Source organism: Geotrypetes seraphini, chromosome 5 (assembly GCF_902459505.1).
Source record: "Geotrypetes seraphini chromosome 5, aGeoSer1.1, whole genome shotgun sequence".
Lineage (NCBI taxonomy): Eukaryota > Metazoa > Chordata > Amphibia > Gymnophiona > Dermophiidae > Geotrypetes > Geotrypetes seraphini.
In genome coordinates, this window is record NC_047088.1 from 244,634,654 (window position 1) to 244,662,591 (window position 27,938).

General features: G+C 47.6%; 1 protein-coding gene across 8 annotated transcripts in view; it reads left to right on the forward strand.

Annotated features, from left to right (window-relative positions):
- The window catches only part of DTX3L (deltex E3 ubiquitin ligase 3L), a 44,466-nt gene extending 18,458 nt beyond the window's left edge, over window positions 1–26,008 (forward strand). For all 8 annotated transcript variants that reach the window (XM_033945245.1, XM_033945246.1, XM_033945249.1 and 5 more), the window contains exons 3-5: window positions 15,347–16,846; window positions 18,468–18,685; window positions 25,585–26,008. In XM_033945245.1, the coding sequence (XP_033801136.1) occupies window positions 15,347–16,846; window positions 18,468–18,685; window positions 25,585–25,654 (1,788 nt within the window). In that variant the 3' untranslated portion in view covers window positions 25,655–26,008. The remainder of the gene's footprint in view (window positions 1–15,346; window positions 16,847–18,467; window positions 18,686–25,584) is intronic.
- The last annotated feature ends 1,930 nt before the right edge of the window (window positions 26,009–27,938 follow it).

Sequence of the window (27,938 nt, forward strand, 5' to 3'; positions counted from 1 at the left end):
TACCTGACTATTCCACCCTTGGCTAAGCCTATGTGGTACCTGGGTATTTTTTTTTGAGTACGCAGCAGTCCACCTTCTATATGGCTAATATTTTGCGGCCGCTGGAGGAGATTAGCCGGCTGTGGCAGGATCTCCCTTTAGGCCTGATGGGTAGGGTGGCCCTTGTAAAAATGGTACTGCTTCCTAAATTGCTATACCCCTTACAGATGATACCGCTATGGCTGCGTCGTAGAGAGGAACTTAAATTTAAATCACTTATTTCCCGGTTTATTTGGCGCTCTAAAGCTCCGCGGATCAGTTTGGTGAAACTGATGATGGATAAGTCATTAGGGGGGCTGAGTGTCCCGGATATCCGTCTCTACAATGTAGCAGCTTTGATGCATTGGATCCATGAAGGACATACAGGGTGTGAGCGTTACTTCCCTCCGGGTTGGATTGAGGGTTGGAGTGCTCCATTTCTGTTTATGAACTTACTCCACTCCCAGTCGGACCCTTCTCATCGGTATAGGGATCATATACACTTTATGCGGCCGCTGCGGCAGGCTTGGCGATGGTGGAGACGTAGACAGGGGCTTAGTCTGACAGTCTCTCCTTTTCTCTGCTTCTTGGGAAACTCCAATTTTCAGCCGGGATGGGGAAGTTCGATTTTCCGGGGGTGGGCATCAAGGGGCTGTAGATCCATGGTACAATTGATTGACATAGTACCGGGCTCTTTTCCATCTTTTTCCCAGGTGCAGCAGCAGTGGGGCCTCCCCAACTGTCTTATGTTCTCGTACTTCCAGCTTCGACACTACTGGGACACTGAGCGTAGACGCTCTCCTGGGGTGTGGACTCTTGGGGGGCTTGAAACTCAATTTTTACATACCACGGTTCCTCTAAATAAGCTGTCACATTGGTATAAGATCTTAAAGCTTTCGTGCTCCACAGAGGGGATTTCTAAAGTGCGTGAGTCCTGGCAAGATGATTTGGGGGTGCCTATTGCAGAGCATCAGTTTATAGAATGTTTTGCTACACTCTGCCTTCACTAAATCTGTTGACTATCAGGAAACTCAGTTTAAACTCCTGCACCGGTATTATTTAACTAGACAAAGGGGGGCCTCTTTGGGCTTGTGGGATGATACCCTTTGTGTTAAATGTAAATGTCTGCCGGCACGTATCTGCACTCATTTCTGGAATGTTCCAAACTCACCCTCTGGCGGGAGGTGCTGTCAGTGTTGGACGCAATACTCCAGCAGAATGTGGAGTGGGACTATGGAACCCTGTTGCTGGGGCTGCAAGAGCCTCTCCTGGAGCAGGGTCTGTCTGTCCCCCAACGACGTTTCATTTATAATGTTTTACTTGTTATCAAAAAAACTATTTTGTCTAGCTGGATCTCCGAGGATTCGCCACCTGCTGGGATGTGGCGCACTAAATTGAAGGAAATGGCCACTTTTGAACGACAATGGCATAAAGGTGTTTCTAGCCCTGAGGGGAAATACTACATTGCCTTATGGGATGGCTTGTTGCAGTCTTCTGCGGTTATGGAGCTGGTACTTTAGTGGTGGGCCTGGTGATTGGCATCCGCTTCATTGCTGCGGATTCTTTTTGGTTCTTGGGATCCACCCGTCTCCTTTGGCAGATTTATCAGCTCTTTTGGTTTACATTTTCTTTTTACGTAGCTCTTCTCTCTGGGGGTAGAGGGTGTGTGGCTGTGGGAGATGGTACATGTGGGAGAGTATATGTTGTTGTTCTTGGGTTGTGAATGATTGGAGTGAGTGGATTGTTGCGCGGGCTCTGGGGGGTGGTTCTTGGGACTTCTGGGAGAAAATGAAAAAGGTGGGTTTGCACTGACTCCGGGTGGGGAAGTTTCCGCCATCTCCGGATGCTGACTTGTACAGGGTGCATCTATCTTTTCGTTTGCTTCTTACATGTCAGATGTTCCTGTATACTTTGTGTTATTTGATTGCCTGTTCTGGGATTGATGTCTCCCGGCTGTTTGTGCTGCTTCACTGTTAATAAACATAAATTAAAAAAAAAAAAAAAAGAAAGGGACTTGGGGGTAATGCTGGACATGACAATGAAGCCGACGGCATAGTGCGCAGCGGCTGCTAAGAGAACGAATAGAATGCTCGGTATAATCAAAAAGGGTATTACTACCAGAACGAAAGAAGTTATCCTCCCGTTGTATCGGGCGATGGTGCGTCCGCATCTGGAATACTGCATCCAATATTGGTCGCCGTACCTTAAGAAGGATATGGCGTTACTCGAGAGGGTTCAGAGGAGAGCGACACATCTGATAAAAGGTATGTTAAACTTTTCATACGCTGAGAGATTGGAAAAACTGGGACTCTTTTCCCTGGAGAAGAGGAGACTTTTAGGGGATATGATAGAGACTTACAAGATCATGAAGGTCATAGAGAGAGTAGAGAGGGACAGATTTTTCAAACTTTCGCAAAATAAAAGAACAAGAGGGCATTTGGAAAAGTTGAAAGGGTACAGATTCAAAACGAATGCTAGGAAGTTCTTCTTTACCCAATGTGTGGTGGACACCTGGAATGCGCTTCCAGAGAGAGTAATAGGGCAGAGCACGGTACTAGGGTTCAAGAAAGGATTGGACAATTTCCTGCTGGAAAAGGGAATAGAGGGGTATAGATAGAGGATTACTGCACAGGTCCTGGACCTGTTGGTCCGCTGTGTGAGCGGTCTGCTGGGCATGATGGACCTCAGGTCTGCCCAGCAGAGGCATTGATTATGTTCTTATGTACTAGTCTGAAATAAAGTTCTCTCTTCCTTCTGGAGATCAACTTGTCTGGACAGAAATTATTCAGTGTCAGGATAGTAAATTCAGAATTAGAGATTTGTCCAAGTTTAACTTTACATATCTTCACCTGTCCCTGAATGCAAGAATTGGGTGCTAAGCTACCACTTTCTTACCAAGAGGCTTTTGCATGCTGTGTTCTACTTTATTTAAATCAACTGGAAATGAAGAAAAATAAAGAATTTGTCCAAAACAAAAACTAATATAGGTCAGAGAACAAATTCAAGTCAAGTTGTATTAGATAACCAGACCTCAAATACCCAAGGCACTACTTAAGTGATTTTTCGTGCCCTTACTGGGGTGGTAAATTCATCATTGGTCTTGGTAAAGTGCTTATGCTGTGAACACCGCTCTGCCCACCCCCCCAAGCCAGCAGGGGAAACTTTCCCCATGTTTAAGTCTAATTGTGAAATCTTTCATCATTAAGCATAATCGTGAACCCATCCAACTGTAAAGTTCATTTACTAGCTCTCAAAAAAAAAAAAAAAAATATATATATATACATAAAGAAAAAGTAATCAAAAAATTATCTTAAATACCTGTTGAATCTTATAATCTGTTAAATGCTTGCTGTCTTCTTAATTTTTGTCAATTAATTGTTGTCAATTCTTAACTAATTTGTTAAATGCCTATTGTATCCAAAAATCTATGCTAATTTGAATACCGATTTGATAGCCAGATTATCTTCATCCCCCTTCCACGAGATCATTTTCAGAATAACTCCAATTCAGAAACGCTTTACTAGATCTGTCCAATATCGTTTGTGCTGATACCTAGTACGTTATTACCTAGTCGCTCCTCCATCCTTAACCTACTCTCACTCGCCTCAAACAGGCCATCTAACCCATAGATCTCTAATCTCTCATCATGAAGCCACCTTCATGGCTCCTTCTTCTCCTACTCTGCTCTTCTCTCAAACTCTTCCCCTGCCTGACACCCCCAGCCCCCAACCTCCTCGACTCTACAAATGCTCGCAATATCTGCCCTGGCCTCAGAATTCCCACGCTCATTCGCCCCAAACACCATCCATCCTACAAAAACCCTCACAAAGTCAACCATGCCTCTCTAAAACCTGTCCTCGCTTCCACTCCCCCCAACCTTGCCTCATATTCTCTCACCCCAGTCCCAACACTCTATTGCAATGCCAGATCCGCTTGCAATAAGATACAAATCTTGAAGGACCTACTCGAGGATTCTGACCCTGGATTCCTATTCATCACAAAATCTTGGATCACAAAAGATGACCAATTTACTCAAAACAAACTCTGTTCCCACGGCTACCAAGGCCTCTTCTCTCCCAGAACCAACCGAAGAGGAGGCGGCCTAGCCCTCCTTTTCAAATCATTCTTCGATGTCCAACTCCTTGAAAAGGGCAGCCACTCCATTAGAATACATGTTAGCCTCAGTCAATGACGAATTCCACCCTCATCCTCTGGGTATCCTGCTTCTATACCGCCCACCTGCCCCTTGGAACAATTCCTCCGAACTCGTCTTTGAAACCATAACAAACGCCTTCCTCAAATTTCAAAGATTACTGATCATCGGAGACATCAATCTCCACCTTGTTGGTGACATCGTCAAGGATACATCCGAATTTAATAGCTTCCTCTCTGCTTTAGGCTTCCCCCCCCACACTCTCCCCAACCCACGAAAAAGGCCACACACTAGACCTCATCAGCTTTCTAGATCTTACTACTCACAAAACCTCAACTGACGACATTTGCTGGGAAATTGTCCCCTGGTCCGACCACTACCTAGGGGCCTTCTGTCTCCCCATTTTCATGTTACATCTCGGGTCCCCATCCTGCACCTCAAATTCTATTACCTTCCGTAAAAAAATCTCGAGCAATCTGTTCTGGATCAATTTTCTCGACAAATTTTCCCCCATCTCAAAACCGGGTCGCCCTCTCCGATTCCACCTTCCATTCCCTCACCCCTCTCTCCACTAAAACCATTTCCTACTCCCGTAAGGCCCCTTGGTACCTCCCATACCACAGAGAAACTGAAACAGAAATGCTGTGCTCTGGAACGAAAATGGAAAAAAATCTAAATCCCCTACAGACAGACTCTCCTGGAGGGTCAACATTAAAATCTATAATACTGTTCTAAAAAAAGCAAGGAAAAACTTCTACGGTGACAAAATCTCCAAATCCAACAATCAGAGTAGCACATTATTTAACATCTGGCGTTCCTTAACCTCCAAAAATGACTCCATACTTCCCTCCTCCCCCTCAGCCGATTCTCTAGCAAAGTTCTTCAACGATAAGGTCTCCACCTTGAGGCGCTCTTTCCCACCTGCAATCTCCTACAAATCTCTGATTCCAATTGACCCCAACCCTATCCCAACAGACTCCTACCCTATCCCAGCAGACAGATCCTGGTCTTCCTTCGAACTTGTTTCCGAATCCCTGGTCTATAATCTCTGCCTCAAATTGAAATCCTGCAACTGAACCTTGGATCCTTTCCCCTCCTACCTCTACGAGAACACTCCCCCTCAGGCCATCTCATCTCTTACCATTCTCATAAACTCCGCCCTCCATTTGGGTCTCTTCTTCCCAGAAATGGGCCATATTTCCTTAACCCCACTACTGAAAAAACCTGAGCTTGACCCCTCTACACCATCCAGCTACCATCCAATAGCTAACATTCCCCTTCTTACCAAGATGCTAGAGTCCATCATATCCACTCAACTATCTTCCTACCTTGAGAAATTCACCATTCTTCAACCCTACCAATACGGCTTCCGTCCCAATTTCAGCACCAAATCCCTTCTGACCTCCTTAATCTCAAAAGTTCAATATCTCCATTCTCGCAACAAGTTCGCCGTCCTTCTTCAATTCGACCTCTCTGCAGCTTTTGATGTCGTCCATCATGATATTCTAATTTACCAACTCACCGAGATAGGCATAAACTCCACAGTCCTTGACTGATTCTCGAAGTTTTTACGCTCCCGCTCCTACATAGTCAACATGAAGGGCACTTCTTCCTCCCTCTGGAACCCGATCTGTGGAGTCCCGCAAGGCTCACCTCTCTCTCCTATCCTCTTCAACATTTATATGTCCTCCCTTAAACTCCTCCATCTCTCCTCCCTTGAAACACTCTACACTTACGCAGACGACATCTTTGTCTTCCTCGAGACCGACCGGAACCTCACCAATCTCTCGGCGAACATATCCTCATGTATATCGAACCTTCAATCCTGGGTTAGAGAGCTGCACGGGAACGGGGACGACGGGAATCCCGTGGGCATCCCGCGGGTTCCCCCTTCGGGTCACGGGGATCCCATGGGGATGCACCCTAGGGTCGCGGGAATCCCGTGGGGACGCCCCCTAGGGTCGCGGGGATCCCATGGGGACGCCTCCGAGGGTCGCGGGGTTCCTGCGGGGCTGGATGTACTCAGTCCCGCGGCTCTTCTTCTCTCTACCTGCTCTGCCTGCAGCACAGAGCCGAACGGAAGTCTTCCTGACGTCGGGAAGACTTCCGTTCGGCTCTGTGCTGCAGGCAGGGCAGGTAAGGAGACGGAGAGTAACCTCGCGGTTCGAGTGGCTACCAAGGGAGGGGGTGGTCCACCCCGAATGCAGCACAGCCGGGCAGGTCCCCTTACTTTTGTGGCACTTCCCCGATCGACCGACAACAGCCCCGGTCCAACAAACCTCCCTGCCCTGTAGCCGCGAATCTAAATTACCTTCTTACAGCAGCTGTAAGAAGGTAATTTAGATTCGCGGTTAAGGGCAGGGAGGTTTGTCGGATTGGGGCTGTTGTTGGTCGGTCGGTCGGTTGGGGAAGCGCCACAAAAGTAAGGGGACCTGGCCGGCTGTGCTGCACCCGGGGCGGGAGAGAAGGAGGGGGGAGAAGGACGCTGAAAGCACTGGAGAAGACAAAGGGGTGGAGAAGGACGCTGAAACGCCATGGGGAAGACGGGCCGGAAGGGGGGGAAGGACTCTGAAAGCACTTGTGGAAGACAGAGGAGGGAGAAGGACACTGAAAGCACATGGGGAAGACAAAGGGGTGGAGAAGGACGCTGAAAGGCCATGGGAAGGGCGGGGGGAAGGACTCTGAAAGCACTTGTGGAAGACAGAGGGGGGAGAAGGATGCTGAAAGCACATGGGGAAGACAAAGGGGTGGAGATGGACGCTGAAAGGACATGGGGAAGACAGGGGGGAGAAGGACGCTGAAAGGCCATGGGGAAGACAGAGAGGGAGAAGGACGCTGAAAGCACATGGGGAAGACAGAGGGGGGAGAAAGACACTGAAAGCACATGGGGAAGACAGAGGGGGGAAAAGGACGCTGACAGGACATGGGGAAGATGGGGGGAAGAAGGACGCTGAAAGGAAATGGGGAAGAGAGAGTAGGGAGAAGACGCTGGCAGGGAAGAAGACAGATGCCAGACTATGGGGGGAGCGGAGGGAAGAAGATTTGGAAGGGGGAAGAAAGGGAGAGGCACAGTAACAGAGCAAATGGAAGATGCAGAAGGAAGAGAGACAGTGGATGGAAGGAATTGAATGAGAACATGAGGAAAGCAGAAACCAGGAAACAAAGGTAGGAAAATAATTCTATTTCTTTTTTTTGCTTCAGGATAAAGTAGTATATTAGTTGTGTTGATAAAAATTTATAAACATTAGAGGTTCTGGTAGAAACCCGTTTACAAAGTATGTATTCTTCCCAATTAATATTTCCAAATTAATAAAGTCTTTTTGCTTATTTGTAAATGGGTTTCTACCAGAGCCTTTAATTCAGTAGCATAATTAAATGAAATAACTATTTCTGAAGTTTATAGGGACGGGCGGGGACGGAGGGGATTCCTCGTGGGGATGGGTGGGGACGGAGGGGATTCTTCACGGGGACGGGCGGGGATGGGTGGGATTCCTCACGGGGACGGATGGGATTTTTGTCCCCGCGCAACTCTCTATCCTGGGCCCACACTGTGCAGATGAAACTGAACGAATCTAAAACAAAACTTCTCTGGCTCGGCCCAAAATTGGACCAACTGCCCACCTCCATCCCACTGTCCTCTGGCCCCACTTTGCATCTTGAATATTCTAGTAAAGTTCTAGGAGTCATCATTGACTCTACACTTTCCTTCAACCTCAACTCCCTAGTAAAAAAATGTTTCTTCAGCCTTCACATGCTGAGAAAAGTGAGATCCTGTTTCCATCAAAAACACTTTGCCGTCCTTGTCCAATCCACCATCCTTTCCATACTGGACTACTGCAACTCTATCCACCTTAGCCTAACAAAGAAAAACCTTCAAAGACTCCAGCGGATTCAGAATACCGCTGCTAAGCTTATCTTCGCAAAAAGCAAATTCGACCACGTCTCACTGCTTTTATCCAAGCTCCACTGGCTTCCGATTATCTCCAGAGATCATTTCAAATGTGCCTTCCTCACTTTCAAGATCCTACATGGTATCCTCCCTCCCTTTATTCCTCTTTCTTGGAACTCCTCTAACCCCAATTCTGCCAGATCCACCCAAAAATTGAAACTTTCCTTTCCCTCTCTAAAAGGCATTTCACTTGTAGGAAAACTAGGTTCTTCCCTCCCTTTCAGAATCACTCAGCTCTGGAACAACCTTACCTCCCCTCTTAGGAATCTGAGCTCCCTCCAACTCTTCCGTAAACATCTGAAAACCTGGTTGTTCTCAAAAATGTAACTCCTCCTCCCTCTCTGGTTATTCTAGTCCTCTAAATTTTCTCTTCATTTTGCCTCTTCCCTCCACTGGCGTTCCTTTCTACCCTAACTCTTGTTAACCGTGTCGAGCTTTACGAATGTAAAGATGATGCGGTATACAAACCTAAGGTTTAGATTAGATTAGATTAGAATTAATTTAAATATTCGTACTATCAAATTTTGATAAATATAAAGTGCATAAGGTGCTTTAAGAAGGAAAGCACTTATAACATAAGAACATAAGCAGTGCCTCCGCCGGGTCAGACCATAGGTCCATCCCGCCCAGCAGTCCGCTCCCGTGGCGGCCCGAACAGGTCACGGCCTGTCTGAGTCACCAGAAGGGGCCCCCTTGCCACCTTGGTTTCCCATTGAGTCCTATCTTCCCATCGAAGTCCTAACCCTCCGGTCTTGCACATGCACGACCTGGTTGGATTTCTATACTTATTACCTGGTTAGCTTTCTATACCTGTGTTACATCCCAGAACCTCTCTCAGTATCCCACGATCCCCCTATCCCTCAGGAATCCGTCCAATCCCTGTTTGAATCGTTGTACCGTACTCTGCCTGATCACTTCCTCCGGTAGCGCATTCCAAGTGTCCACGACCCTTTGGGTGAAAAAAAACTTCCTTGCATTTGTTCTGAACCTATCTCCCTTCAGTTTCTCCGAATGCCCCCTCGTGCCTGTTGACCCCTTCAGCCTGAAGAATCTGTCCCTATCCACCTTCTCTATGCCCCTCATGATCTTGAAGGTCTCTATCATATCTCCCCTGAGCCTCCTTTTTTCCAGAGAGAAGAGCCCCAGCCTATCCAACCTCTCGGCGTATGGGCAGTGTTCCAGCCCTCTTACCAGTTTCGTTGCTCTCCTTTGAACTCTCTCAAGTACCGCCATGTCCTTCTTGAGGTACGGCGACCAATATTGAATGCAGTATTCCAGATGTGGACGCACCATCGCTCGATACAATGGCATGATGACTTCCCGCGTCCTGGTTGTTATGCCCCTCTTTATGATGCCCAGCATCCTGTTGGCTTTTTTCGAGGCTGCTGTGCACTGTGCAGATGGCTTCAGTGATGCATCCACCAGCACACCCAAGTCTCTCTCAAGACTGCTGTCTCCCAACAATGCCCCCCCCAATTTGTAGTTGAACAACGGGTTTTTTTTCCCTATATGCATGACCTTGCATTTTTCCACGTTAAAGCGCATTTGCCATTTGTTTGCCCAGTCTTCCAGCTTGTCCAGGTCCCTTTGCAGGTCCTCACACTCCTCCCTGGACCTAACTCTGCCGCACAGTTTGGTATCGTCTGCAAATTTTATAACCTCGCACTTTGCCTCCTTTTCCAGGTCATTGATAAATATGTTGAAGAGTAACGGCCCCAGCACCGATCCCTGTGGCACACCGCTCGTGACTCCCCGCCAGTCAGAGTATTGTCCCTTTACTACGACTCTCTGCAGTCTACCCGACAACCAGTGCTCGATCCATCTGTGCACATCCCCTCCCACCCCGTGGTTCCACAGCTTCCTAAGCAGCCTTTCATGTGGCACCTTGTCGAAAGCCTTTTGAAAATCAAGGTAAATAATGTCTATAGGTTCCCCATTGTCCACCCGACTGCTTATTCCCTCAAAGAAGTACAGAAGGTTCGTTAAACATGACCTTCCCTTACAGAATCCATGCTGGCTTGTTCTCAGTAGGCCATATCTCTCGATGTGCTCGCAAATACCGTCCTTGATCATAGCTTCCACCATCTTCCCTATAATTGAAGTCAGGCTCACCGGCCTGTAGTTCCCGGGGTCACCCCTCGATCCCTTCTTGAAGATAGGTGTGACATTCGCCAATTTCCAGTCCTCTGGTACCTCTCCAGTTTTCAAGGATAGGTTGCAAACATGCTGGATTGTGCCCGCTATTTCTTGTCTTAGTTCTTTCAGAACCCTTGGGTGGATCCCGTCCGGGCCCGGCGATTTGCCGCATTTTAACCTGTCTATCTGTTTGAGGACATCCTCCTTACTTACCTCTATGTGTTCTAATTTTTCAGCCTGTTCCCCACTCATGAGCTCCTCTGAGTCCGGTATATTAGATGTGTCTTCTCTCGTGAAAACCGACGAAAAGAACGTGTTCAACCTCTCAGCTACCTCTTTATCCTCCTTAATCACTCCCTTCCTATCCCCATCGTCCAACGGCCCCACCTCCTCTCTCGCTGGTCGCTTCCCCTTTACGTAACTGAAGAATGCCTTGAAGTTTTTCTTTTCACCTCCCTGGCCAGCCCCTCTTCGTATTTCCCTTTTGCTTTTCTAACCTCTCGGTGGCATTCCTTTTGGCATTTCCTGTGCGCCTGGTGATTTTCCTCCGTTGGGTCCTTTTTCCATCTCCGGAAGGACACTTTCTTGTCATTTATTGCCCTCTTTACTTCTGTTGAGATCCAAACCGGGTCCTTTGACCGCTTGTTTTTGCCGCCTTTCCTGAAACTTGGGACGTACATTCTTTGTGCTTCCTGCAGGGTGTCCCTGAATAGGGTCCAGGCGCTTCCTACAGTCTCCATCCTAAGGATGTTTTTGAGCTTCCTCCCCACCATTTCCCTCATGGCAACATAGTTCCCTTTCCTGAAGTTGAGCGCAGTTGTTGCGGTCCTCCTTACTGTGGGTGTCCCCCTTTCTAATGTGAATCGGATCGCGTTGTGGTCACTGTTGCCTAGTGGTCCTCCCACTTAGAAACATAGAAACATAGAAATAGACGGCAGATAAGGGCCCACGGCCCATCTAGTCTGCCCACCTTAATGTCCCTCCCCTACCTTTGCCCTGTGAAGAGATCCCATGTGCCGATCCCATTTGGCCTTAAAATCAGGCACGCTGCTGGCCTCAATCACCTGTAGTGGAAGACTATTCCAGCGATCAACCACTCTTTCAGTGAAAAAGAATTTCCTGGTGTCACCTCGTAGTTTCCCGCCCCTGATTTTCAACGGATGCCCTCTTGTTGTCGTGGGACCCTTGAAAAAGAAGATATCTTCCTCCACCTCGATGCGGCCCGTAAGATACTTGAACGTCTCGATCATGTCCCCCCTCTCTCTGCGCTCCTCGAGCGAGTATAGCTGTAATTTGTCAAGCCGTTTTTCGTATGGTAGATCCTTGAGGCCCGAGACCATCCGGGTGGCCATTCTTTGCACCGACTCCAGTCTCAGCACATCCTTGCGATAATGCGGCCTCCAGAATTGCACACAGTATTCCAGGTGGGGCCTCACCATGGATCTATACAATGGCATAATGACTTCCGCCTTACGACTGACGAAACCCCTTCGTATGCAGCCCATGATTTGTCTTGCCTTGGACGAAGCCTGCTCCACTTGATTGGCAGACTTCATGTCCTCACTGACGATTACCCCCAAGTCTCGTTCTGCTACCGTTTTTGCTAGGATCTCGCCATTAAGGGTATAAGACTTGCATGGATTCTGGCTGCCCAGGTGCATAACTTTGCATTTTTTGGCATTGAAGTTGAGTTGCCATGTCCTAGACCATCGCTCCGGTAGGAGTAGGTCGTGCATCATGTTGGCGGGCACTGAATCTTCGTCTGTTGTGCATTTGCCCACTACATTACTCAGTTGGCGTCATCGGCGAATAATGTTATTTTACCTCGAAGCCCTTCTGCCAAGTCTCTTATAAAGATGTTGAATAGGATTGGGCCCAAGACTGAGCCCTGTGGTACTCCACTAATCACCTCCGTCATTTCGGAGGGGGTGCCGTTCACCACCACCCTTTGGAGCCTACCTCCAAGCCAGCTCCCAACCCATTTCGTCAATGTGTTACCTAATCCTATAGAACTCATCTTGCTCAGTAACCTGCGGTGTGGTACGCTATCGAATGCTTTGCTAAAGTCCAGGTACACGATGTCCAGGGACTCCCCAATATCCAGTTTCCCCGTTACCCAGTCAAAGAAGCTGATCAGGTTGGATTGGCAGGATCTCCCCTTAGTAAATCCATGTTGTCGGGGATCCTGTAGATTCTCTTCATCCAGGATCTTATCTAATTGGTGTTTGATTAGAGTTTCCATTAGTTTGCTCACTATCGATGTTAGACTCACTGGTCTGTAGTTTGCTGTCTCCATCTTTGAGCCTTTCTTGTGGAGTGGAATGACGTTAGCCGTCCTCCAGTCCAACTTCTACCCCTCTTGCAGGCCCCCCTAATCCGTTTAGGATGAGGTCAAGAGTAGCACTCCCTCGCGTCGGTTCCCTGACTAGTTGCTCCATGAAGCAGTCCCTCACAGCTTCTACAAATCCTGTAGATTTGTAGATTATCTTTTGTGCCCGACAGCTGCCCACCATTTCACACTTAGTTTCATCAGGTGCTATGCCTCCTTCTGCTGATTGCACCATCCTAAAAAATAAAACTTGATCAGTATTTTGGAAATAGTAAAAAATCCTAGTAGACCCTATGGTTTCTAATTGATAATCTTTTAAATCTTTTATTAAATATATTATACTAATAATATTAAGTCCCAATCCTCTATTTACTGTACAATGTTAAACTGAATGGAAAGATAATGCAATTAATGCTAAAAAAAACATTCAAAACATTGAATAATAGATTGTATAATAATAGACATATTGAAAATAACTCCCCAAATTGATGTTCAACCTGTATGTTCCCTGAATAAAATTGGTAGTGATTCATTTAATAATTACTTTAAACTGTTGCTTAGAATTCATTATATTTAAATAACTTTAAAAATTCTATAAAACTTCGAATTAATATATTATTTGGATCTAGACTTTGAAAAACTAACAAAACAACATAAAAAATAATAAAGATTAAGGAGCCCTTGCAAAAATGCCTTGGGTATTTGAGGTCTGGTTATCTAATACAACTTGACTTGAATTTTTCTCTGACCTATACTACTTTATTTACCGTATTTTCGCGGATATAACGCGCGCGTTATACGCGATTTTACCTACCGCGCATACCCCTCGCGCGTTATATGCCTGAGCGCGGTATAGAAAAGTTTTTAAACATAGTTCCCACCCCGCCCGACGCCCGATTCACCCCCCCAGCAGGACCGCTCGCACCCCCACCCCGAACGACCGCTCGCACGCGCTCCCACCCGCACCCGAATCCACGATTGGAGCAAGAGGGAGCCCAAGCCCTCTTGCCCGGCCGACTCCCCGACGTCCGATACATCCCCCCCCCCGAAGGACCGCCGACTTCCCGACAATATCGGGCCAGGAGGGAGCCCAAACCCTCCTGGCCACGGCGACCCCCTACCCCCACCCCGCACTACATTACGGGCAGGAGGGATCCCAGGCCCTCCTGCCCTCGACGCAAACCCCCTCCCCCCAACGACCGCCCCCCCCCAAGAACCTCCGCCCGTCCCCCAGCCGACCCGCGACCCCCCTGGCCGACCCCCACGACACCCCCACCCGCCTTCCCCGTACCTTTGTGTAGTTGGGCCAGAAGGGAGCCCAAACCCTCCTGGCCACGGCGACCCCCTAACCCCACCCCGCACTACATTACGGGCAGGAGGGATCCCAGGCCCTCCTGCCCTCGACGCAAACCCCCCTCCCTCCAACGACCGCCCCCCCCAAGAACCTCCGACCGCCCCCCCAGCCAACCCGCGACCCCCCTGGCCGACCCCCACGACCCCCCCACCCCCCTTCCCCGTACCTTTGGAAGTTGGCCGGACAGACGGGAGCCAAACCCGCCTGTCCGGCAGGCAGCCAACGAAGGAATGAGGCCGGATTGGCCCATCCGTCCTAAAGCTCCGCCTACTGGTGGGGCCTAAGGCGCGTGGGCCAATCAGAATAGGCCCTGGAGCCTTAGGTCCCACCTGGGGGCGCGGCCTGAGACACATGGTCGGGTTTGGCCCATGTGCCTCAGGCCGCGCCCCCAGGTGGGACCTAAGGCTCCAGGGCCAATTCTGATTGGCCCACGCGCCTTAGGCCCCACCAGTAGGCGGAGCTTTAGGACGGATGGGCCAATCCGGCCTCATTCCTTCGTTGGCTGCCTGCCGGACAGGCGGGTTTGGCTCCCGTCTGTCCGGCCAACTTCCAAAGGTACGGGGAAGGGGGGTGGGGGGGTCGTGGGGGTCGGCTGGGGGACGGGCGGATGTTCTTGGGGGGGGGCGGTCGTTGGGGGGGGAGGGGGGTTTGCGTCGAGGGCAGGAGGGCCTGGGATCCCTCCTGCCCGTAATGTAGTGCGGGGTGGGGTTAGGGGGTCGCCGTGGCCAGGAGGGTTTGGGCTCCCTTCTGGCCCAACTACACAAAGGTACGGGGAAGGCGGGTGGGGGTGTCGTGGGGGTCGGCCAGGGGGGTCGCGGGTCGGCTGGGGGACGGGCGGAGGTTCTTGGGGGGGGGCGGTCGTTGGGGGGAGGGGGTTTGCGTCGAGGGCAGGAGGGCCTGGGATCCCTCCTGCCCGTAATGTAGTGTGGGGTGGGGTTAGGGGGTCGCCGTGGCCAGGAGGGTTTGGGCTCCCTCCTGGCCCGATATTGTTGGGGAGTCGGCGGTCCTTCGGGGTGAGGGTGCGAGTGGTGCTGCCGGGGGGGGGGATGTATCGGACGTCGGGGGGGGGCATCAGGCTTTCAGGATGGGGACAGACCTTCAAGGGGGGACAGGACTTCAAGGGGGGACAGTGCACGGAAGTCAGGGGGGTGAACGGAGAGTCGGGACAGCGCACGGAAAGTCAGGGCGGGCGAAAGGAGCGTCGGGCATCATGCGCGTTATATGCCTGAGCGCGGTATAGAAAAGTTTTGGTACATATCATCGTGATTTCTGCGCGCTATACCCCTGTGCGCGTTTTACACAGGTGCGCGTTATATCCGCGAAAATACGGTAAATAAAATACCTTAACCAGGGGCTCTTGCCTTTTGATAAGTGTGGAATAATTTATTTCTGTTTGTTTATTTCCAGATTTTTCTGCACATAACTGCACGTCTGAATACAAGTCTATTTTCTAAAGACCAAAGAGAGCAAATAAAAACTCTGTTTCCCAGCATAAAAATATTGAAGGCACCTGATGACCTTGGCATTCAAGAAATAAGTGGAGACTTTACTGAAATAGACAAAGTGCACCAACACCTGGAAAAGCTGCATATGGGAAAGAGAGAGGGTGCCTCACTTTCAGAAAGGAGGAACAGCTTACCCTCTAAGGAAACAGGAAATGAAATAAATGTTGACATGGCCCTCTATGAGTATGTCATGCATGTTTGCCAGAAGGAGATTGAAGAATTAAAAGAGAAATGTAATGTATGTTTCAGAGAGTCCATTTCAGGTGATTGTTTAATTGTCCGCATTGTATCTCTGGATGGCAAGAATAATACCGGTATATACAAAGCCCAACAGCGGTTTATTCATATTTACCAAAAAAAAACAGAAAATCTTGCTCAAAATAAAGTCCCTTTATTGGGTAGTGCAAGTCAGACACATGAAATAGTACAGACCTTAAATGCAAAGTTTACAAGCTTGTTTGCAAAAGTAGAACAAAATGAACTAATTCTTCACGGTCCAAGGAATGAGCTCCTGGAAGCCCAAACTTATCTGGAAAAGATGAATGACAAGGAGAGCTGGCATGTAAAGCCTGTCATGATCACCCAGAGAAATTACTCCTGGGAGAAAGGAGTTGAAATTGACGCTTCTCAGATATCGGTACTGGAAACTCTGCTCGCTGGGGAAATTAAAGCAATAGAACGCAAATATGATTCTGACCTTGTGAAAGAAACTGACATCTTTAATAAGAAAGTGACCATCCGATTCAAGCCCAAGAACAAAGATTCTGAGCTTTACCTCTGTGCTTATGAAAGCTTCATCCGTGCCTTTCAAAAGATCATGTCTAGTCTTGTTAAAAAGAGCTTTCCTCTACAGTCTGCCGAGCAGAATCAGAAGATGACACTCTTTCACTGGTTGCAGAAAGAAAACCAGAATGTGGAATATCGCTATAGCAATGACATACTGACTCTGATTGGGTTACCAAATGTTGTGGCCCAAGTTGCTCACTCTCTGAATGAGGGTGTGCGAGAGCAAGCTGCCGGCATCCATTCCCAGGCCACAACCACTACAAATGACACACCAGTACCTATGGAAATAGACGAGGCAGATGGTTTTACTCTGATTTCAAAGCCTAAATCAGAAGCGGCAACAGGCGAGAACAAAGAAAACACTTGTCCAATTTGCTTAGATAAACTCGAGGAGAAAACCATGCTGTCCAAGTGTAAGCATGAGTTCTGTAAAGAGTGTATCAATAAAGCCATGGAACATAAGCCCGTATGTCCTATATGCAATACATGTTATGGCACCATCAAGGGAAATCAACCAGATGGAACCATGTCTCATGTCACTATTTCAACACGACTTCCTGGTTACAGTTGTGATACTATAAATATTAATTATACTTTCCCGGGTGGCATTCAAGCAGTGAGTATTTTGTTTGTTTTTTTTAGAAGCATTTTGTTTTGATCAGGTTTTATGTTGTTTATTCACAGTTAATTTTTTTTTATTTGTTTATTTTAAAAATTTCTGCACCATTTTAAGCCAAAACAGTTTACAAAAATGTTCCATACATAAGATTTTGCAACAAATAAGACAGATGAGCACAAATAATCAAATCCTTCGGAAAATGCTTAAATGCTTTTGGATTTGGGTTTTAAATTTAATTCCTCACCTTTCCAAATCCAAGTTCAAACCAAGTTACAAACGGGCACACAAATGATTTCCCTTTCCAAGTGGACTTTACCTCAAATACAACTTAGATTTTATGTAGGGTGGAGTGACTTGCTCGGGGTCACAAGGAGAGTCATACGGAGAAGCAGGATAGGCTTCCCTGGTTCTCAGTCCCCCTACTCTAACCCCCTCTTCTACTAAACCGCACTAGCGGTTTTAGTGCAGGGAGCCGCGCTGAATGGCCCGTGTTGCTCCCGACGCTTATAGAGTTCTTATGAGCGTCGGGAGCAGCGCGGGTCATTCAACGCGGCTCCCCACGCTAAAACTGCTAGCGCGGTTTAGTAGAAAAGGCCCTAAGGCTATTTCTCCTTTGCTATATTAAATATTGTTTTATCATCATTTATTATTATTATAACATATTGACACACTTTAACAAATCCATTAAATTACAAACTTTGATTATAGCAAACAAAGCCATTGTTCTCGAAAAATATGTCCAGAATATTTTTTCCTGAAAATCATTTAGCTGGATGTCCAAGCTATTGTTTGTCCAGATCGCCAGTTCGTCTATCTTTATACCACATTTTGACCAAAATTTTGTCCAAGTCCCAAACGCCTAGAACAAGACCATTTAGGCGTGGGAGGGGCCAATCTTGTATATGGCTGGCCACCCAGACAGGCCAACAAGAGCAGTGGGGCACCTTAGAGGGCACTGCTGTGAACTTCATAAAAAGGGTGCCACATAAACTTCTCACCAGAACTCCCTTATAGATTACGGTGAGCCTCCCAAAACCCACTATACCCACCTGTCTATAACCCCAAGAGCCTCAAGGCTGCAGGTGGCACTTATATGGCAGTAAAGTAGGGTTTGAAGGGGTTTTGGTGGGTGCACATGTTCCATCATAAATGTAGAAGTTAGAGTGGCTTATGGGCCTGGGTACTCTTCTCTACGGTTAACTAGCCCATCCCCCAGGCTATTTAAAACATCTCTGTGCAGCTTTACTAGGCTTTCCTATACCAGGTGCTGATGTTCTGGAGACAGATATGTTATGTTTTTATTCCGATCTTTGTGAGGGTGTGAGGGGGTCGGGGAACACTGGGGGAGTGTATGGGGGTCTTTACTTTGTCTCTGCAGTGATTATCTGGTCACTTTGGATAACTTTTTGGCACTTATACCTGTTTTTACATTGTCTTAACAACGTTTAAGTTCAGTCCAGGATGCCTAGTAAAACTTTTGGACAGGTTTTTAAATGTGTTTAAGTTTTTTGATTATGAGCCCCTAGATGTACATGGTAGGTATATATTATATCACTTTAGTATGTCATGGCTTTTTTGAATGTGTGTTGAATTGCCTGTATTTTTTTTTCCAAATCAGGACAACCATCCAAACCCAGGGAAACCATTTTCTGCAACGACTCGAATGGCATATTTACCTAACAATAAAGAAGGAAAACAAATTCTGAAGCTGCTTGAAAAAGCCTTTGATCAGAAATTGATTTTTACAGTGGGGCAATCCCGTACTTCTGGCGCCAACGATGTTATCACCTGGAATGATATTCACCACAAAACCAACTTTTATGGGGGGCCATCGGGGTGAGCATTATTTCTCAAACACTGTTTCTCAATTTATTGTAGTATTAAAGACACTAAGGGGCTCATAATAAAAAAAAAAAAGGTCTAAAAAGTGGCCTAAATGGCTACCTGGACGATCAAAAAGCCTGATCGTCCAAGTACCCATAATCAAAGCTGGTTTTAGACGTATCTAAAACCAGCTTAGGTCTTTCCCCTGTCTCTTAAACGCACAGAGAGAAAAGAGGCGTTTTTAGAGGAGTGGAAAGGGCGGGCGGGAGGTGGGCCGACCTACACCTAGGCATACAACACGTATAACCAAAACATTTGACAGGTTGCCTAGTCGGCACTTATACGTTTTGACTTGGACCAAGTCAAAACAGGTATAAGTGCCGAAAAAGGGGCCGCTGAGCTGATCGTGGCTGCTACGATCAGCTCAGCGGCCCCAGCAACCTGCCTACTCCCTACAGCAATGATCGCGGCAGGAGAAATGGCTCATCTCCCCTGCCGCAATCCACCCTTCCCCCTGCCCCCCCCCCCCGACAACGATCAGGGCAGGAGGGAGCCAAAATCCTCTTGCCCCGCGGTCCTAAACCCCCCCTCCCCGACGACATCGGGGCAGGAGGGAGCCCAAGCCCTCCTACCCCGTGATCCCCAACCCCCCCCTGGGCTGAATCCGTTGGCCAGGAGGGAGCCCAAGCCCTCTTGCCCCGCGATTCCCAAACCCCCCCCCCCCCCGGGCCGAATCTGTTGGGGCCGGGAGGGAGCCCGAGCCCTCCTGGCCCGCGATCTCCTATAACCCCCCCACTAAAATACGGGCAGGAGGGAATCCAGGTCCTCCTGCCCTCGATGCAACCTCCCCCCATCGTCTGACCCCCCCCTGCCGACCCCACGACCCCCCCCCCACTCCCACCCCCCTTCCCTGTACCTCAAAAGCTGATGGACGGGTGCCAAGCCCGCCCGTCCGGCAGGCCAGCCACCACAGGAATGGGGCCGGATTGGCTGAGGCGGCTCAAACCCCATCCACAGGTGGGGCCTGAGGCGCCTAGGCCAACCAGAATAGGCCCAGGAGCCTTAGACTCCTCTTGTGGGCGTGGCCTTAAGCACATGGGCCAGATTGTCATGGGGGGGGTGGATTCTGTAACCGGTGTTGTTTTTGACAGATACCGATTACAGAATCCAGTTTTTAGGCGAAGGACTGGCTTCTCCTTCGCCTAAAAGCCCTTGTTTTGGATGTTTGGGGCTTAGGCTTTTTTTCGGTTGATTATATGGCATAAGTGTAGACGTAGTGGTGGTCTGGGCGTTTAAACAGCTGAACGTAGAGGCAGGCCATTATCAAAAAAAACCTCCTTTTGGACTTTTTTTTTTATTATGGACATTTTCCCTGCTTCTACTTTCAACGTTTAAGGCCTTAGGCCAAAAGGGGACTTAGACGTTTTTTTTTATTATGCCCCTCCATGGGCTCCTTTTATCAAGCCGCGATAGTGAGTTTAACGCGTGTGACTTTTCATCACGCGTTAACCCCTGCACTGGCCAAAAACTACCGCCTGCTCAAGAGGAGGCGGTAGCGGCTAGCGCGGCCAGCGGTTTAGCGCGCGCTATTACGCGCGTTAAACCGCTAGCGTGGCTTGTTAAAAGGAGCCCTAAGGCACATTGCCATTTAAGCCAGGGTTTTCTGGGCCTAAATGAGGTCGCCTAAGTCAAAACACACCCAAAAATCAGCCCCAAATCCACCCTTAACCACACCTACTTGGTGTAGACGCCTACTTCGAAGTTGCGGATGCCTACCCACTAATTAATTTTTTTAATGGTGCTTTCAATAAATGGCATCAATTAAGCCAATCGTAAATTGTTAGGCACCTTGATCGGCTAGGTGTGCCGATCTAGGTGCCTAACTTAAGGTGCCGTTTATTTTTATTACATAGGACTTTTTGGGCCCCAGTTCGTTTACAAAAACTAGACAGTACTAATAGATGCTGGCATTGTCGTATTAATATAGGGACTTTGGATCATCTGTTATATTTTTGTCCATTGATACTTAATTTCTGGAGGTCAATTTGGGGACAAATTAATCTTATTCTTGAGTCATCTATTCCCTTAACTTATGAAGCCATAATTTGTGGTATGTTACTACACGTTAAGTCTACTTTGGATAAATATAAAAGCCGTCTTTTCTTGATCATGACGAGAATAGCTATCCAAATGGTCACACATAACTGGAAGAGCCACGACAGAATAAATTACATATTTTGGTGGGCAAATATGTGTACCACATATAAATATGAGAGAATGAATGTGGAATGTATGGGGTTTAGTAGTTCATTTAATAAAGTTTGGAGCCCATTGAATACGTTTGTTACCTCGCAATAAGGGTCACGTATCTCTCCTTTTCTTAGATTTCCTTACACATCCAGGGTGGGTGGGTGGGGGGAGGGAAATGTATTTTGAAGATTAAAATTACTTAATTATAATATTGTAATCACATCATATGTCTTATTGTATTAATAATTGGGAGGAGGGTGGGAGAAAATGATTGTTTTATGTATTACTTGTATAGTTAATAGTGCGTTTTTATACAGTATTTTATGTTCAATTAATTGTATTGAAAATCAATAAAGATTTTTTTTTTTTTTTTAAAGTGCCGTTTATAGAATCTGGGCCTAAATGCATTATCTCCTTCATTCCATAATATTGTGTGCAAACCTGCACACACAGGTTATAGAAAAGTGCCAGTTAATTTATAAATTAGGCACTAAAGGAGGAATTCATCAAGGGATGCTGACTCCGTTAGCATGTGCTAAACACTAAGATGCCCATAGGATATCATAGTGTTTAGCATGCGCTAAATCCATTAGTGAGAGCTAACAGATTATTTCTTCCCTAACCATCAGTAGATGGCTATAAGTAGATTTAATTGGCACTAATTTGCAGTTACATATGAAACTGCACTTATTTATAATTCTATTACTTTAGTGGGTAATTGTTAGTGGGATGAGGTCATGGGAGGGGCATGGCTGGGTCAGGAGTGTGCCCAGCCCCTATGCACTAAGGGCTAGATTCACTAAGCCCACTGATCAACTTCTGATCACTTAGCAACCCCTTTACGACCCGATTTCCCTCTGATCAAATTCACTAACCTCTGTCCCGATCATCCTCCAATCTGCGCATGCAAATGAGGGGGAATGGCATTCAGATGCAGGCAGGAAGCGATTCACTACAATAAAAAAGTAACACCTTGGCGATCCAAAAATAAGCGACTGCTGAGGACCAGTCACTGAGGTCCTTTCTGACTGCCCTGCCACACTGCTCTCTGCTCTGCTCGCAGCCCCAATCTCCTGCTCTCTCCTGCCTGCCCCGAATCTTCTGCCTGTCCCAATCACCTGCTCTCACCCCGAATCTCTCCTGCCTTCTGCCCCAACTCGCTCCGAATCTCTCCTGCCTGCTGCCCCAACTCGCCCCGAATCTCTACTGCCCTTCCCGCAGTGCAAGCCCGTGCTCGCAAAAAAAGTTAAAAACCAGTTTTAAAAAACCCTAAAACTTCTCTGCCGGGCTCGGATGGCCAGCACATGCGCAGACCATCTACAGCGTGCAGCACCTCTCCCTTCCCTCCCCTTCAAGTCCAGCAGCACCTTTCCCTTCCCCTTCTGCCAGGTCCAGCAGCACATCTTCACCTTTCCATTCTCCCCTATCCAGCAGAAGCTCTCCCTTCCCCATGTCCAGCAGTACCTCTTCTCCCTACACTTTCTCTCCTTTCCTGTCCAGCATCACCTTTCCCTCTCCCCCATGTCCAGGAGTACCTCTTCTCCCTTCCCTGTCCAACAGCACCTCTTCCTCCCCTTTCCCCATGTCCAGCAGGACCTCTTCTCCCTTTCCCTCCTCCCTTGTACAGCAGCACCCCTCCTTCTCCTTTTCCCATGTCCAGCAGTACCTCTCCTCCCCCTAGTATCAGCTCATTATGTGCTTTTAACGTCCCCATACAACTATCCCTAGTGTTAGTTAAGCCATATTTCCATCAGGTAGTTTTGGGGCCTTTGCTAGGCCAGCCTGCCTCCAATGATGCAACTTTCATTGGAAGCAAGCCAGGCTAACAAAGGCCCCAAGGCTGCGTGATGGAATTGCCGGCTAAACTAACAGTAGTAGCAGTTGTATGAGGAAGTTAAAAGCACACAGTTAGCTACTGCTGGTAGTCTGGAGTGGGGGCTGGAGAGAGAAGATGAAAGTGGGAGCTATGCAATGACAGAAGGAGGATGAGAGACATACAGTGCCGGCGCCACGTACCTCCTGACAATGGTACAAGTACCTCCAGGGGTACTCGTACTACATGTTGAGAACCTCTGTCCTAAATTAACTAGATAGTTATCCAGGCACAGCTACTGAATATTAGCCTAGCTTTGCCCATGGAACACTCTGTCACTAACTTGCATGATGTTATCCACATGGAATTGTTGGATATACAGACTTTAAAAATTTTAAAATAAAAAAATGAATACTGCAGTGGCAGTCTGCTCTAATTTTCAGTGGCACTATCTGGTTCTCTACTAGAGAATGACACAGGGAAAAAATTTGTTCCTGTCTCCGCCCCGTCCTCGTGAGCTCGGTCCTCGTCCCCACAAACCTGATCCCATCTACACAAGCCTCGAATAGTTTTATACTGAACTTTTTTTTATTGAAGTATAAAAAGAAACAATATTCTGTACAATTGTCATTTTATAAATCAAAGTTCTGGCTGCTGAACAAGAGAAAGAGATCTTCAGCTGGCAGGGCTTTGTTTATAAATGTTTATCAACACAACTAATAAACTATCCTAAAGCAGGAAAAAAAAAGAAAATAAATAGAATTTTGTTGTCTGGTTTCTGCTTTTCTCATTCAATTCCTTCCATCCACTATCTGTCTTCTCTCTGCCTCTTCCAAATGCTCTGTTACTGTGCCTCTCCCTTCCATCTTTCTCTCCCCCCCTTGATCTGGCACCCTCTTCCCTCTGCTCCTCCCATAGTCTGGCATCTCTGTCTTCTTCCCTTCTATCTTTCTTTCCCTCCTCCAGGTGGTTTTTAGCATCTCTCTCCTACTTTCCTCCCCTCAGATCTGTCTCCCCAATCTAGCATGTGCCTTTTTTTCTTTATCCCCTCCTTCCATCCAGTTCCCTTCAGCGTCTTCTCCCCTCTCTCTCTTCCTCATTTCCTTTCAGCATTTTCTCCCCCTCTCTCGTCCCCATTTCCCTTGTCTTCCCCATCTCCCTCTTCCTTATTTCCCTTTTCTTCTCCCCCCACTCTTCCCCATTTCCCTTCAGCGTCTTCACCCCCCCTCTCTCTCTTCCCCATTTCCCTTCAGCATCTTCTCCCCCTCTCGCTCTTCCCCATTTCCCTTCAGCGTCTTCTCCCCCTCTCTCTCTTCCCCTTTTCCCTTCAGCGTCTTCTCCCCCTCTCTCTCTCTCTTCCCCTTTTCCCTTCAGCGTCTTCTCCCCCTCTCTCTCTCTCTCTTCCCCTTTTCCCTTCAGCGTCTTCTCCCCCTCTCTCTCTCTTCCCCTTTTCCCTTCAGCGTCTTCTCCCCCTCTCTCTCTCTCTTCCCCTTTTCCCTTCAGCGTCTTCTCCCCCTCTCTCTCTCTCTTCCCCTTTTCCCTTCAGCGTTTTCTCCCCCTCTCTCTCTCTCTTCCCCTTTTCCCTTCAGCATCTTCTCCCCCTCTCTCTCTCTTCCCCATTTCCCTTTAGCGTCTTCTCCCCCTCTCTCTCTTCCCCTTTTCCCTTCAGCGTCTTCTCCCCCTCTCTCTCTCTCTTCCCCATTTCCCTTCAGCGTCTTCTCCCCCTCTCTCTCTCTTCCTCATTTCTCTTCAGTGTGTTCTCCCCCCCTCTCTTTCTCTCTTCCCCTTTTCCCCTTTTCCCTTCAGCGTCTTCTTCCCCTCTCTCTCTCTCTTCCCCATTTCCCTTCAGTGTCTTCTCCCCCCCCTCTCTTTCTCTCTTCCCCTTTTCCCTTCAGCGTCTTCTTCCCCTCTCTCTCTCTCTTCCCCATTTCCCTTCAGTGTCTTCTCCCCCCTCTCTCTCTCTCTTCCCCATTTCCCTTCAGCATCTGTTCCTCTCCAAACACCTTCCCTCTCTCTACACCCCTTCAGCAACCTTCCAGCAGTCCAGGCAGTGCCTAACTACTCTGCCCATCTCCACCTCTGCCTCCACACACACACACACAGACTAACCAATTTATTCTCCCTCCCTTCCCCTTACCTTCATGCCAATTTTTAATTCTGCCCACCTTCACCTCCACACACACAGAGACTAACTAATCTATTCTCCATCCCTCCCTTCATGCCAATTTTTAATTTTCTTTCAACAAGCAGCCGCCGGAGCCTTGAAGTCGCGTGCGGCTGCCGGAAAAGTTCTCCTCTGACACAACCGGAAACAGGAAATTGCATCAGAGGAGAACTTTCTGGCACCTGCACATGACTCCAAGGCTCCGGTGGCTGCTTCTTGAAAGAAAATAAAAAATCGACATGAAGGTATGGGGAAGGGAGGGAGATGCCCAGACGGTCGTTAGGAAGGAGGGAGGGAGCTGCGCGCGATCAGTGACCATGCGCATTCCCTCACTTAACTGCGGAGACAAGGCCATTCAGCACTCCACGGGGCGGTGAAAGGCCTTGCCCCCTACCCACAGTGACCACTTTTTCCCCCCACCATTTTGGCGGGTTACCCGTGGCTAGCAGCAGGTAACAACCACCATGCCATTCTCTTCTGTATCACTGAAAATCTGGGTATGACCTGGTCAATGCTACTGGATTTAAAGACTGCTGTTGCATCAGATTGAACGCAAATTAGAATCAAAAGAGAGTTTGGAAAATTATTTTAAAATTTTATGGGGACAGAAATGTCTTAGTGTTGCTGTTTCTAAAACTGCAACTCAAATTCATCAAAGTGATCCACTCTTGTTTAATTCTCTAGGTTCGGATACCCTGATCCCGACTACCTGAAGCGTGTCCGAGAAGAGCTGAAAGCAAAAGGAATTGAGTAACATATCGGAGAAATAGTGTGTGCAGCACTGTAATTTGTCTCAGTCATTGCACAATGGTTTCTACTCCTGTAATCTTGTTTTGCTATATAATGGTATGCTACTTCCTCGTACTTTACAAAATTACCCATGTACGAGGTTCTCAGAAGTGATTGCAGTATTTATCATTGCTAAATGTTTTCTAAGGTATCATTTAGTTACAGTTGTGTACATTGGAGAAAAATTAGTTACTGTAGAAACAAAGTAAATTGTAACTAGCAGTAAATTTCTGGTAGTTTTTGACTAATTTGAAGTCAACTGTACCATGTTAAAGAGGTTTATTCTGGTTCTAAATATACAAGTCGAAGCTAAACTGGCTCTTTTTCTCCTAGTAAATTTAATGCCTGTGAAAGATGCCCACGAAAGCCCCACATGAAGGACAATTTACTAATACTGTATTGGGTATTTGGTGTTTTTAATTTTCAGTTCTGTAAAAAAATGGCCCAAAAATGGGGGTCTTGGTTTATATTCAAGCCACCTTCCAAAGATGGTGGTTCCCCTCCCCCTCCACCCGATGACTAATGCTGTTATCTCCCCCGCCCTCAATATTGGACATGGTTATAATCCACCCTCCCCCGATGACTGGCACTGCTACCTTCTCTCCCCCGCCCCCCACGATGACCGGCACTTCTATCCCCCTGATGATTAACATAGCTATCCCTCCCCCACCTCGGATGACTGACATTGCTATCTCTCCTACCACCCCCACCAGCACTTCTATTCTCCACTACATGCCCTCCCCTGCCCCTGACCAATATCGCACTTACAGACCCGATGTTCTGGAAACCGTCGCCAACGCTCTGTGCCGGTGAGGTGAAGGGCCTTGAGCATCTGCTCATGCTCTCCCTTCCCCCCACGTACCCCTGTAAATCTTTGCCAGCGCAAGTGGCTTCTCCAGCATGCCGCTCGCCCCAGCATTGGGCTTCCCTCTGATGTCACTTCCTGACCCAGAGGTGATTCAGAGGGGAACCAGGCCGGCATGCAGGAGAAGTTGCTTGTGCTGACAATGATCGACAGAGGTACGGGGTTGGGGGGGATGGCGCAAGTGTGGCGTGGTGGGGCAGAGAGGTGCCCAGGGCAGTCCGCCGTCCCCTTTATTACTCCACGTTCAAAGCATAAGTATGCGCATACATTCTCTTCGAACACGTAGCCAAGCTTACACAAATAAAATGGCATGTACTTGCTTGCACAATTTTTACCCCCAGAATAAGAATAGCATAGATAAGGAGTGTCAAAGTCCCTCCTGGAGGGCCGCAATCTAGTCGGGTTTTCAGGATTTCCCCCAATGAATATGCATGAGATCTATTTGTATGCACTGCTTTCATTGTATGCTAATAGATCTCATGCATATTCATTGGGGAAATCCTGAAAACCTAACTGGATTGCTGCTCTCTAGGAGGGACTTTGATACCCCTGGCATAGATGGTGGCAGTGTTTGTTTCCTTACTTCCTACCAAACCTGCCACTACAAATCCTCCAGCACGCCTAAGTAGAATTCTCCTGTGGGACTACCCCCCCAATTTCTCAGCAAATAACTGCAAGCATCTTAAATAAGCAGAATTCATGGATGTGGATCAACCCAGTGAACTCAGAGATGCACCATCACGTGGTTCAAAGAATCAGTTTTCGGTAGGTTACAAGTTTAGTCAAGGATGAAGTCTGGAAAAATGTGTATGTCCTTAGACATGTACTGGTCAATCTTTAACCAGTGCCAGTGAGCTTTTCTTTAAAAACTCACCACTTTTAGCTAACTCAGATCTGGATTCAGTGCTGCACCAGCCAGCACTGAATTGCTGGATCTTTGGCAGCATCCATGAACTACAAAGAACTTCCGCAGATACCTGAAAGGACAGACAAAAGCGGAGACAGCAAAGAATACAGATGCGGCCACAGGTCCGAACAGCAAAGGCACTATTGACTGGTTTCATTTTTATTTCTGTGGCTACTTATTTTTAAGCAATTGCCCACTTTTGTGTGTGCATGTTTAGTTTCAAGCAATTTTTTAAATTCAGTTTAAACAAAATTTAAACGGCAACATTTTATCACCCCATAACCTCTTTCCCACACAAAACACACCCATACCTGCTTCCCAAAGGACAGTTTAGTGGATAATAACTAGCAGAAGGATTTGGCTATTACAGCCATCTGATATTTGTCCCTTTGCCCGCCTCAGCTACATGTCGGATCAGTCAGTAAAGTCTTTCCCTGGAAAGATGGTTGAAGCACTGATCAAGGATAGCATAGTCCA